General features: G+C 36.7%; 2 protein-coding genes across 2 annotated transcripts in view; one reads left to right on the forward strand and one right to left on the reverse strand.

The window, feature by feature from the left end:
• Window positions 1-13,940, reverse strand: part of nlgn2b (neuroligin 2b) — a 184,869-nt gene that overhangs the window by 170,327 nt on the left and 602 nt on the right. The window contains exon 3 of the mRNA XM_079599436.1: window positions 13,689-13,763. The gene's annotated coding sequence lies outside the window, so the exon portion shown is untranslated. The remainder of the gene's footprint in view (window positions 1-13,688; window positions 13,764-13,940) is intronic.
• Window positions 8,541-13,586, forward strand: cldn7b (claudin 7b). Its single transcript, XM_079599456.1, has 4 exons — window positions 8,541-9,048; window positions 11,344-11,508; window positions 11,874-11,958; window positions 12,091-13,586. The coding sequence occupies exons 1-4, from the start codon at window positions 8,826-8,828 to the stop codon at window positions 12,245-12,247; spliced, it is 630 nt and encodes a 209-aa protein (XP_079455582.1). The 5' UTR covers window positions 8,541-8,825; the 3' UTR covers window positions 12,248-13,586.

The raw sequence follows: 13,940 nt of genomic DNA on the forward strand, positions 1-13,940 counted from the left end.
AGGTGACAGGTGACAGACAACCTCTGCTCCCTTCACTTAGATTCAGCACACTGCACACGGACAACACACGAAACACTCGCTCTGCGCGGTATTTATTCAACTTTCCCCTTTTCTATGTCACCAGACCTTGACTAATCGTCTCACTGGCCACCTACGAACATCTGCATTATGTCACTGCATTACAGGAAGTCTCGCTAATCAGATGAGGAACAGAATTAATACCGCAGGGTGATATATAAACCACAGCCCACTCTCGCTCTTGCACGCAGACTCGTTATACAATCGTAGATCATCTTCCAGACCCTTCAAGCAAGCCGAGATAATTGTCTTGAACGCCTTTACAGACCCAACAAACTCTTAAAACAAGCTTCTTCATTTGAGGATTAGCTGGCAGTTGATGGATTAATATGAGGAAATTACATGCAGAACAGGGTCTGAATTTCAGCGTGGGAGGGCGAAACGTAATTCAGATCCCTCTGCTGTTTAACTAAAAGTAATCCTAGAAACTAATTCTAGATCAGGACTCCTGCTGCGTGAATATTCAGAAATATTTCGAAGGCAGATTGCTTATCTGAGATAATGACAGCATTTGGGTTAAACAATCAAAGAGTGAAGACTTGTAGAAATGTATGGCATACACCATACACAGTGATAATTTCTCTGCGGGATGAAGGGAGACGCAAAAAAACTTTGAAAGTTTTAGAAGACACAATGGACGTTTTATTTGTCTTTTTTTCTTGTGGTCACAATCTCATAAAATGTTCAAAACTGTTGTCTGTTAAACATCATTCTATAATCATTCATCAGTAAGTTTGCACATTTTGTTAATTTACAAAAATATTTTAAACAACTATGCAAAAATCACGTGGCCTTTAAAAATAAGTTGTTTTTTTAAAAAGTCTCCCATAATTTTATCCTTTAAAACTCGTAAATGACATACTTAAACGTGTGAAAATAATTTCTTCATGCTTTAGCTTGAATGTAACTTCACAGCCTAGCTTTAGTATACACAGTTCCATGAATATGCATATTTATATATAATACCTTATCCACTCGCTAGCTTTACTGTAGTAAATGCTACATGATGGCAAGTGGAAATACTGGTTTAATTTAGCCATATACTGTATGTTTGAAGCAGAAACTGATTCAGAAGAAGAAGTGGAAGAGTTATACAGGCTCGTCTAGAAGTTGATGTATAACTAAGTCAAGTGAAAGTATAACTAGTCAATTAATGTTTAAAAAGTTGTAGGCCATCTGCACATCTATAATAGGTTTTGTTGAAAATAACAAAGCATAAAACAGACAGACCGAAGTCTAATGTATGTTTCTGTAGATGGATATGCATTCTGGCTTCCCAATACGCTACAACAGCGATAATCAAAAAATGATGGACAAAATATTCACTCTTTGTAAACTTTGTTCAATAGGAGTCCTGTATGCTCTAATATGACCAGTCATTACGCCGTTGATAGAGTGCGAGCGCAGGTGAGACCTGAACAGCACAGGTTGCCTTGGTAAGTATCCTAGTAAACATAGTCGGTTATGTCTTAAGTGAATGTAAACAGTTGAGAAAGACAACGCATGTGTATCAGAATCAGTATTTTAAAATGGGCATTAGTCTTAAAATGACAGCAGCCTAATATTTATGCTGTCTGTTTTGAAGGTTAATCTTAAATGTTAACTGGTTGACTGAATCTTAAAGGTTGACTGAATAGCTTTTGTAACTTTAATAATGATTCATCTTTATTTAATTTATACCGTGACAATTATATGCTATTTTACATTGATTATTTTATTCGATTTATGTACCGGTACCTGAAAACTATACTGTTAGACCTAAACACGATATGGAAAATCATGTCTGTGAGCTGTTCCCTCATTCCGATGTTCCGATCCATCAATAGAGTGGTGCAGGTATGACGTCAGAACCCAGAAGTCTAATTCGCCGCTGGTTCCTTCGAGATTTTCCTCGAAATCGTGCGCATAATTTTTTATTAATCGAGGGAACGAATTAGTAAATCGTGTGCATGATTTAGCAAATCAAAGGAACGAAATAGTAAATATTGCACACGATTTATAAATCGAGAGAACGAATTAGTAAATCGAGGGAACGAATTAGTAAATCGAGGGGACAAATTAGTAAATCGTTCGCACAATTTATAAATCGAGGGAACAATTAGTAAATTGTGCTCACAATTAACTTTTTTTCTTGCATGTCATGTGCATGGCTCCGTAGGATCCGCTATAAATTGTGCTTGTTTTTTAGTGCATGAGAAGGCCACTCTTCAATAACAGACATAATAGAGCTATTTCAAGAGTAAGTCACTGATCAACGTAAAAATTATCGTAAATTAAGGATATAAATATTGTACTAAGAAAGTTGCTACCTCCCCGGGTAGGGGAATTGTTTATAATTTAGTTTTCTTGTAAACAAAGTTTTTAAGTTTTTAAGTTAAACTTAACTTTTAAAACTTAACTTTTAAGTTTTATCGTATTCTCGTTCAGAACAGAAAACAGAGCGAGAATACGATAAAACTTAAAAGAAAGCATAAAAAGAAGGCTGAAATACATCAATTATTGATGCCCTCTTGGGCTTCCATAAAATAGTGGCAGCGGGGGAAAAAAAACTAAATCACGTCACAAATACGTGTGATGTGACATCATTTTACACGCCCACTAACACAAGCGTGCCAGAACTTGTTTCTGAGTCCCCAGGCTGAATTTGAAAGCATCAGAGAGGCAATGAGTCATGGTTGTATCCAACCCTAACCTGCGGCAAACCTCTGCAACCCTCGATAAAGGTAAACCACAACAGTAATGCACAAATCTGTCACGGGTGATAAATGCTCAGTAGATTTTTTTTTTTTTCATGGGTAAATTCTAATGGTAAGTCTTTCAACTGACCACATAAAAGCAGATTGCAAGGCACCCCGCTGCAATCTCGCCTGTGTTCACAGTGCTCTGGAGGAAATACAGCAACATGTTAGAAGTAATAATTGATCCATGCATTATTCATGGACGTCTCCCTGGGGAAGGGAAGAGCGAGATAGCGAGGGTGGCAGGGTCAGAGAACGCACCTCTGCATGTTGCTCCTCATTACATTTGCCATCTGGGCAGAGCGTTTAGACCGGGGCTTCCCTTCCTGATCTCACCCTACACACACACACACACACACACACACATATATATATATGCTGCAAGAATAATGCATGCCCTAACAAGTCTTATATGCACACTGGAAAGCAAATATACGCACACAGACACACTTCATACTTGTGTTCCCTTACAAGCCTCTATGATCTCTTGAATGATGATTTTGATCCAACATGGCATCTTCTCAAAGCTTCTCACTCTGTATGCTGCGTGCATCCAAACCTGACATCATACACACTATTTGGACTCTTCCCTGAGGCCTTTAGCTCTGCCCTCAGGTCTCCTGAGCACATCTCCTGACTCTCTCCTGATTGTACCACTTAAACTGATCGTCAAGGTCTTCGGAGTATGAGACTGCAGCAATTTAAGACTTGTTTTATACTGCTCTCTAGTGGATGAAGGAGACGCTCCATGCACAACGCAAATGAAGCCTGAGTCAGCAGCCTTGATTCTGAAAGGATGTGAGCCTACTTGTCACTTTAACCCTTATGTTACTTTAATATTTAACACAAGGTTGATATTTAATTGTGTTACGTTAACATGACATGACCACAAACATTACAACTTCATAACATGCTTCAAACATCATCAATGAAAAATATGGCAACACTTTACAATAAGGTTTAATTAGTTAAAGGTTCAATATGTAAGAATTTTAATTTTGTAATAAAATATAAAAAAATCCCTTACACAGTGTGATATATTTCTTGCAGTTGTGTACTTACAATATCCCAAAAGTTCCCAAAGATTTTTAATTTCAGAGAAATTACAATTTTAAATGATGGGCCGTCCCGGAATTCCTGTTCACTTGTCGCCTTATCCGCGTTATCCCTGGTTTCTGTTCGCTCGTACTGCCATAGTACTGCCAGTAACCATGGCGACAGACATGGACAACTGCGTTAAGTGTAGCGGCACGTTCACGCTTTTGTTGTTTCGTTCAAACATTATGGACCATTACAAGCAGACTTTGGGACAAATGAGAACTAAAACGAGGATCATTATCAGCGTGGTGTTTTCGAGATGCCGAGAGCTCCGCGTCTGTGACACACTTTGACTTGACAGAGCTCTTGCATGTTTATTAGACAGGTGAGCAAATGTACATAGGCCTACAACTAATCAATGTTATATAGTTCAACATATTGAAATGTTAGAATATGATCGTTATGTTATTCTAATGTTGATCCTTACTGTCTCATACAGCCAACAAACTAATACATAGAATTAACATTATAACTTTCAACACACTCAAATGCAGTTTAGTGTGATAGTGTCGACCAAGTGAAGCAGCGCTCCGTTACCTCACAAGTTTCATTCGTATAATAAACGGACCTGTATTAATACAGCACTTGCAGGTAAGTTAGTTCGGTATTAATGTCCTTATTCTTTTATATCCGCGGTACTTGCTTGTGGCGCTGATATCTGTCTCTCATTAGCAATCGTGTCCTGCTTCATTCAGTCATGTTAAAAACATCAATGTATTCACTCATCCATAAACATTATTAGATCCATCAGCTTGACAACAAGTTCCATAATTCTGCTGGAATTTTCAAACTACGCCTTTGTTATTGTAAGAGGTTAGCGACCCCTAGCGGCGAAAAAAAAGACATATTGTAGCTTTAACATTAGTTAACTGCAGTAGTTAACATGAACTAATAATGACCTGCACTTCTACAGCATTTATTAATCGTTGTTAATGTTAATTTCAACATTTACTAATACATTATTTAACAGTTGTATTTGTTAACATTAGTTAATGCACTATTAACTAACGTTAACAAAGATTAACAAATACAGTAACACATTTATTTTCTTATGGTTAGTTCATGTTTGTTAATACATTTACTAATGTTAACAAATAAAACTTTATTGTAAAGTGTTACCAAAAATATTATATTACATCAGATATAAATACACATAATAAAACTTAATTTGCTCCGATTGTCTTATTAGTGTGCATACTGTAGAAATGCTTTCATATCAATTGCTTATTTTGATTATAGTTTTGTTGTATTTATTGCAATTTCTCCAAATTTTTTATTTTTATTATACAGGGTCACAAAAAAACAAAAAAAACATACCTAGCCTACTTTATGGTAAAATTGAGATTTAGATACTGGGTTAAAAAAACTACTGGGTTATGAATAGGTCATATTAAAATAATCTGAATGAGAAATAATAGGATAATTTTGAAATTAATATCCTCAAGTGCAGCTGTCAATAAAGCAAAAGATAATGTAATCTAAATGGTTATGGTCATAATTTGAAATGAAATAGTGCATGTAGATTTTACTATTTGTCTCAGATATATGGATTAAAGCCTCTTACAAAAACACACGCTTAGTATTTATCCAAATGTCCTCCATTATCCTTCCCTGTGAGGCCCAGGTAACATCTCCATTGATTTCACTTTTATCTCTTTCCCACACATTCCCTTCTGTCCTTTATTCCCTCATTCTCTCCATCTCACCTTCACGTTCTCATTAGGATGTAAATGGACATTGTTGTTATCGCCAATAAGGAAGAACAAAGAGAGAAACGGGAAGTGTCTGCTGAGACATTTTGGTGATGTTAAGCATCCATTACACAGATAAAGGGAAGAACAAAACAAATGTCAGAACTCTCAGCTACAATGAAAGGCCACGACTGCCCCTAGTGGCTGAACTGAACACAAGCGGGATATTTCCAACAGGGGGCGGTAGAAAGTAGAAACTGCGTGTATGAGCAGGCAGAGTTTCCATGAAACTCGTCTCCATAGGAACTGTGGTAAGATCAAAGTGATAATAATACCACATGCTACTACAAGATATGTATGCAAACACCCCAGAGCTAATTAAACTATATAAAGCAATACATGATAACATTACCATGAGAACAAAACAGTAGTTGTCAGAATTACGAGCTTCTCGGTCCCATTTACTCCCAGTGAATCACTATCCGTTGACAGTTTGAATTACTTGACTTGGACCTCTAAACAATTATAGGGGTGGGTCTAATAAAACCCCCCTTACACCTTTCCCCCACCACCCAAAAACATATAGGTGACATTCAAATCTCTGCTCAGGAAAAAGAGTAGAGAAAAAAAGATGATTCTTATACTGCCATGACGAAGATATTTATAGGAGGTTTGCATTTGCACACAATGTCAGAAATAAACTTCCGAGTTTCTCATGCTCTCTGAGACGGTGGCTGGTAGGGTGTGTGAAATGTCTCACCAGAGCATAAGATAGTATGAGAGAATTGTTATATGTGGATGTGTGTATTGGATTGCTTGTGTGGAGGGAAATATAAAGCAGAGATCTTTATATGTATGTATCTTCAGCTTATATTCCAGGAAATGCCCAGGGTTGATGTTGCGTGGTTCACGGTAGAACCTGTTTGACCGGTACGTTAAACCCTTCCCCCCATGAAAGCAAAGGCAAATAATGCTTTAGTGAACAATTTCACATGAACTAGGAAGTGACACATGTACACACTCAGTGTGTGAATCATATTTATCTTACTGACTGAAACCTGTGATCTAATAATTCGTTTGATTTCTAAAGACACGCCTTTTCTCTTTCTGTGTATGTTTGTGACAATGTGGCAAAATAAACAGCAACAAAAAATATCCTTAAGCGCAGTAACTCACCTGAAAACTATTTGAAGAGTACATTTCTAAGGAACTACAGAGTGGTTAGTAAGAACCTAAACAGTTTGGCTTTTTATAATACGTTATCAGCACATCAGTTTCGAAAACAGAGAGGACATGTCAGAACAACACTGAAAAATATGTTTATGAAACAACAGTTTGGAAAGTTAAAACGTGTTTTGGGTATGCCTGAGTACAGGGACCAGAATGCCCGCATGAAATTTCATGCCAAAACACATGTATAAAAAAAAATAAAGATAAAATTGACATTATTGCTTTTTTATTCTGCTTAAAATCAATTGAAATATGAAAAATGTTTCTCTTCATGTTTATACATTAACATTACTCTGTTAGTAGGTATAAGATAATTTCTGTAGTTTTTTTTAAATGTATAATTTGCTTTGGCTAAGTAGAAATATATTTGCTAAAGTAAACAAACAAAAAAAGTTTTTAGGAAGTTTAAAACCCCAGTGCAAGGTACAGCTATGCTCCCAACCAATATTGTGTCTGTGTCATGACTCATGCTCATTTACAAACATGCCATTTAGGTGCATTTCCTGTAAATGTTGTGACATACGGTCTATGCGTTTCCTTTCTGTGGCTAATAACCATCACCCGCTTATGTCAATTGAAGTCTAAAAATAATTCCTCCATCTATTAGCTGGCCTATGATTGTCATGACATTTCACTGTTTGGCACTTCAGTTGTAACAATCTCATCCTTCATAAGTATGACTCACAACAATTTGTTTGAACACTGAATCCTACATATAAAAATGTCAACAAAGCTACCGTTCAAAATATCCAATTAATGCAGTCGCGTTGAGCATAAGAGACTTCTTTTAAAAACATTTAAAAAAATCAAACAGGCCCCAATCTATTATAGTATATGTATAAATATATAAAATTAAATGTAATTTATTCCTGTGATGTCATAGCTGAATATTCGGCATCATTACTCCAATCTTCAGTGTCACATGATTTTATTATAATATGCTGATTTGGTGCTCAAGAAACATTTCTTATTATTAATGTTAAGCACAGTTGGGCTGCTTAATATTCTTGTGAAAACTGTTATTTTTTTAGGATTCTTTGATAAATAGAAATTTCTAAAGAACAGCATTTATTAATATAACTTTTTTGGTAATATTTATTCATTTAATAAATGTCTGTACTGTTTTTTTTTTTTTTTTTTTTAATCAATTGAATGTGCCTTACTTTCTTTTAAAAAAAGTTTTTAAAAAAAATCGTACTTGCGCCAAACTTTTGAGTGGCAGTGTATCATGATTTCCCACTGATAATAATAAATGATCTTAGAATGACATTTGAAGGATCATGTGACATTGAAGACTGGAGCAATGCCATCACAGGAAATTACATTTTAAAATATATTACAACAGAAACCAGTTAATTTTAATTGTAATAATATTTTTACTGTTTTTATTGTATTTTTGATCAAATAAATGCAGCCTTGGTGAGATTAAGAGACTACTTTAAAAAAAAAACATTTAAAAAACGTAATGTTTCCAAACAATTGACTAGTAGTATAGATAAACTGCATAATGTAGCCCATATTATTTGGAGAAGTCTTATAACGAGGCATTCTGGCATTCAGGTCAGAGACAAGCTGAAATAAAGATTAGATATCATCACACGATGAAAGTATGACAAGATGTGATTTGTCATACTTCGATACGGTGTCGTCACGTTTCACGAAACCCCCGGCCTCTTCAAAATTCAACATGGGCAAAACACTGAACCTAGACGAAACTCAGAATGTCTCCGCCCATAAAGAGGACGAGACTCTAAAAACTCAAATCAGCAGCTCCTTTCATATTCAAGCAGGTGCGGCTTCACTCAACAGGTGTCTGAGTCAGGACATCCACAACGGCTCTACGCGGATTTTTAAAAACATTTCGAACACATTTTTGTGAATTTAACCCACTCAAAGTCGGACTACAGAAACCCACCTGAACTGTTGCTTCCAGATATCAAAGAGATTATAGTTTCAGACTAGTTCATCTTTTTAAATTCATTGTGAAAAGATGGCGAATAAAGGAATGCAGCTCCTGGGATTTATTCTGTCTGTTCTGGGTTTGATTGGGCTCATTGCTGGCACAATCTTGCCTCAATGGAAGATGTCTGCCTACGTTGGAGATAATATAATCACAGCGATTGCGATGTATCAAGGCCTTTGGATGTCGTGCGCATCTCAAAGCACCGGACAAATCCAGTGCAAGGTATACGACTCCATCCTACAACTCGATGGTAAGTGCAAATCACCTGTACGTTTTTTTCAAAAGCTATATTATTGACGACAACAAGACCACTGGATGTGTATTTTAGAATAGCCTTCTAGTTGTGGTTTTAAACTAAGCATTTGTTTGGTGAAATGCTGTTGCTACTTGAGAGGGCGCATGCGCGTACAGGCATGATTATGATGTCTTCTTCACACTGTGATGATAATGATACGAGTGTTCTGGCGTCGAAGGGTGCCAGCTTACTGATATAATTTATTTGTGTCATATCATACAGCTATGTTAGCAGAGCAAATAATAAAATCAACTTTTAAACTTGATAAAAGTTTAAATTTGATAAAAGTCGATAACATACAAAACTTTTTGTCATTTAAAAAAAAAAAAAATTAACTGTCGAATATAAGGAGCAAGTCATATTTAAAACTGTTGTGATGTTTGTCTTTATACGTATATGAAAGCTAGCACCCAAATTGTTTGTCGTTACCACGCCCTATAGCAACTGATCTCGTGTTACAACAGCAAGGACACGCACCTGTTATTCAATGCCTTCCCTCAGAAATTCATGTTTTTCTCTTGATTTTATCCATTTTGGCTAGTGGCGTTTGATGAGTATCTCTCACATTCTTGCAGAGCTTGGTGTTAGATAATAATATTTGTTTTGATTTTATCTTTTGTTATACAAGGAGTAATAGCCTTAATTGTTTTGGGTCAAAGGAAGCTCAAAGGCGGTAAAAAGGGCAGATGTCCTTCAGGAATGTGTGAACAGTGAAAGTTTTGAAGCCAAAGTAGTCAAAACGGGAGATTATTCATTGTATTCAGTTGGTCAATAAACAAAATATGGTTTTAAAAGTATAGTTTATCCAAAAATTTGAGTTTTATCATTACTTACCCTCAAGTTGTTCCAAAACTGTATGAGTTTCTTTATTCTGTTGAACACAAGAGAAGATATTTTGAAGAATGTTGGTAACTAGACCGTTGCAGTAGCCATTGACTTCCATAGTAGGAAAAAAAAATACTATGAAAGTCAATGGGTCCTTCAACTGTCTAGTTACAAACATTCTTCGAAATATCATCTTTTGTGTTCAACAGAAGAAAGAAACTTATACAGTTTTGGAACTACTTGAGGGTAAATACATTTGTTGGGTGAATTATACCCGTTACATTACATTAGGTGAACATTCCAAATGGGACAATACTAGTTTAGTGTTGGGTGATACGGTTGGGTTACGCTTTAACTCAAAGTAATGATTACATGGGCGTGACTCCCACCCTTCCTCCACTTCCGGACACTGTGCTCCTGTGTTGGGTGGGGGGAGTCAGGCATTGTCTTTAAATGGCTAAAATATTTTGCCAACAGCTTATTAAAACAACCAAATGAGGACTCCTTTGTCGATCACCTAAACAGACAATGAAGCTATTTAAACTCAAAGAGTCTTTTTAGAAAACCGGAGGGGTCTGTGATGTTTCCCTTATTTCATCCCCTCTTTACTCCCCACATCTTAGACCGATGTAAATGAGTCATTTGGCCATTTGTGTTTATAGCTATACAGTATATTTATAGACACTTCAGTCATTTAGCCAATTACCAAATCAGTAGTTTGATGTATCTTAAATAAAACGGACTCTTATCGTTGAGTTAGTTTCATTTTATGTTTACAACACACATTTAATTATATATTACTGTAGTATTGCTATTAGGGATGAACCATGAGATTTATCAGGGCACAAGCAAAATGAGAAGAAAACCCGGCAAGGTGACGTAATGGCCAGCAGCCATTTTGTACATCTTGTAAGATTTTAATATGCATTTTACTTAAACAGTTCTTCTTAATAACTTGAGATTTTCTTAATAATTTGGCTTGATACTAAAAGGATGTTATGCTTTTGAAAGCCATGCCCATAAAGCAAATGTAGATAGATTGTTGCAGTGAAACCCAAGTTCCCATGACTGGTTAAACCTGTTCCTTCTCTGAATCTAAAGGGAAAATCGCTGCCCACATGTGTACAATCTTCTCTCAAAGGAGGCTTCCGGTTGGAACCGGTCTTTGTTGCACCTGACTGCAGGTGTAGTGGGGGAAGGGCTTTTCTCGTCAGTCAGAGAAGGAAAAGAAACAATTGGGCCATTTCCAAAACACTTTAGTCTGTTCATAATCTTTTTGATTCACTATTGGCGCACTTTTTGTGTGCTGAACTGACTTCAACTATGATAAACAATTAAGGAAATGTAGTCTGATTGTCGCTGTCATGAATGTACATGTCGAAACTTCCTCTTACTCTTTCTTCCTCTACCCTCCCCCTCTTTCAGGTGCTCTCCAGACAACTCGTGCCCTGATGATTGTAGCGATCCTATTCACAGTATTGGGACTGGGTGTGGCCAGCATGGGCATGAAGTGCACTAACTGTGGTGGTGATGACAGGGTAAAAAAGTCCCGGATTGCCATGACAGGCGGGATAATCCTCATTGTTGCAGGTACGTTCACTCTAATGTAAAGATATTAATGTTATGTAATTAAACTACAGCAGTGACAAAAACAGAGTTTCTGTGAACTAGAAAAGTACACCCCCAAAAATTCCTGAAATATGCAGTTAAATATAAGTAATAAAAATGCATGTTTTAAATGTCAAGGTTAAAGGAACTATTTCCAGGTTTGGAATATCTTCACAGTTTTGGTTTCACATTGCTCGGAATGTGATTTTGACAGATGACGTGCAGAAAATGTTCACTCCCCGTCAGTGGGCAGATACTGTGTCAAAAACAAATACTGTGTCGTTTGGATTTTTTTTCTTTTTTTTCTCATAAGTAACTCATTTTATCGCTTCTCTTCCATTCCTCAGCCCTCTGTAGCATTGTTGCCTGTGGTTGGTTTACAAATCAAATCGTCAAGGACTTCTACAACCCCTTCACACCTGTCAATATGAAGTAAGTGTAAATGTGGCTGCCAACCACAAGAGAAGTGTAGGCATTTTTTTATGTGCTTCCTTATTTTATAATTTCTCTTTCAGTACTGAGAAGGGAAGTCACAGCTCATAATATAATACTCTATTTCTATAGGTATGAGTTTGGTGCAGCCATTTTCATCGCCTGGGCAGGTGCGTTCCTGGACATAATGGGTGGAGGCATGTTGGCTGCTTCCTGCCCAAAGGGTAAACCCTCTCCCAAGTACCCCAAGTCCTCCAGGCCCCCCAGCAGCAGCAAGGAGTACGTTTGAGCCGCATCAGTTTTTCTCAAGCTGAAGAAGTCCATAACTTATCATAGAGCGTGGGTAGAAGGTTCCCTTGTCCGCTGATCTGACATCTGTTATGATTGTAATTTCTTTTATTGTGGTTGATTTAGAATAGTACAAACTGCTCAGATCAGTGTTCTCGGGCAACTTTTACGCGTGCTCGATACAGCAGCCCACCTCAGAAAAAAGGTCACTTCTGTTTTTCTTTCTTTTGATAAGCACAAAGTCTTTTTTTTCTTTCTATTTACGAATCCTGTTGCTGATGTGAGTTTGGAAAGGGAGGGAGGGAGGGGGGGGGGGGTGTGTGTCCTTCCCCAGTGTGTTCCTCGATTCATAAGACTGCCATGTTTAGTGAACATGAAAGAGGGTGACATGCTCAGGGAAAAATCATCACTCGTACCGCTCAGTTACACTGCATCACTGCTGTAAAGCTTTGTCCTGACCTCATCATCTGCCTTGCTTGCTGTGTACGTCACCTAATGAATTGTGCCAGACACTGAGGGGCATGAGAACAACTTGCATTTAATGTGTATATTTATATATATTTAAAGAACTAAGGCATAAACATGCAAATGTCTAGTTCACTTTGCTTGTCCCCGTGTCATCAGACTATCGCTTTTCAAACGATACTTCTTTTATAGTTTTATATTGATTTTTTTATTTTATTTTTAAAGGAAGTAGAAAATAACTAAAGTCTAAGTTAACTAGTTTATCTAAAGTAGTGTTTGTGGAAAAACATAAGCTTGACTTGGTTTAGATGATGGTAAAGATAAAGAAAGGCACTAAACTTCAAATTTAGCAGATTGGTCGGTTTCTTTTACTGAGCAAACATGATCAATGCTTTTTTTTTTAAATCAAAGAAATGGCTTTTATATATGCAATCAAAGAAATGGCTTTTATATATGCAAAGTGAAACTTAACCTTAGCTTTTGTGCTTTAGCTCCTCCGTGTCGTCCTTGTTTGCATGTGCACATTTATAAAGCCAATGTTACAAAATGTTTTGATACTCCTTTCTTGTATTTATACACACCACTTACTGGTCAGGAGAAAACGGCTGTAGATATTCGTTCAGCTTTATCACAGCTGGTTACAAACTAGAGGTCACATGGATTACGTGTTTTTCTATCTGTCCACATTTCTTTCCTTTGGTCTTTGTGCTTGGACCACTTGAGATGGGTTGCCCTCAAGTCTGTTTAAGAGTTAAGGTAAATTTAGGTCACATGTATATTTGTGACCAGCTTATGCAAATACTTAACTAAGTTTTTGACTGTTTTAAGTTTGTTACAAATTACAAGTTTTATGTAAATAAATTTTTTTAACAAGACCTGTCCATTGTCATGTTCTTTGTAAGTGTATAATGTAGGCTATATCTTTGTATGCGTCTAATATATGTGGCAGTTAACCTACATTAGTGATTTGCAAATACCTCAGTCTTGGTGAGTCACGTCAGCATTATTTGCATGTTCTGGCTGTGGCTGCAGATGTGTCAATGTAAATTATCCTGTAATGGGAGAATATGAGTGAATAGAAAATGGGTCACCCGGACCCGGTGGAATCAGTTAAGTCGGTAACAATTACTAGGTCGAGCCATTTGTATTTCACAAATATCCTTTCATTGGTTATAATACAGGAAGTAAGACCGTGATAAATAAAACTTGTTTACAAATTTAAGTTTCAA

The sequence above is a fragment of the Phoxinus phoxinus genome (genome assembly GCF_949152265.1).
Source record: "Phoxinus phoxinus genome assembly, chromosome: 23".
Taxonomy (NCBI): domain Eukaryota; kingdom Metazoa; phylum Chordata; class Actinopteri; order Cypriniformes; family Leuciscidae; genus Phoxinus; species Phoxinus phoxinus.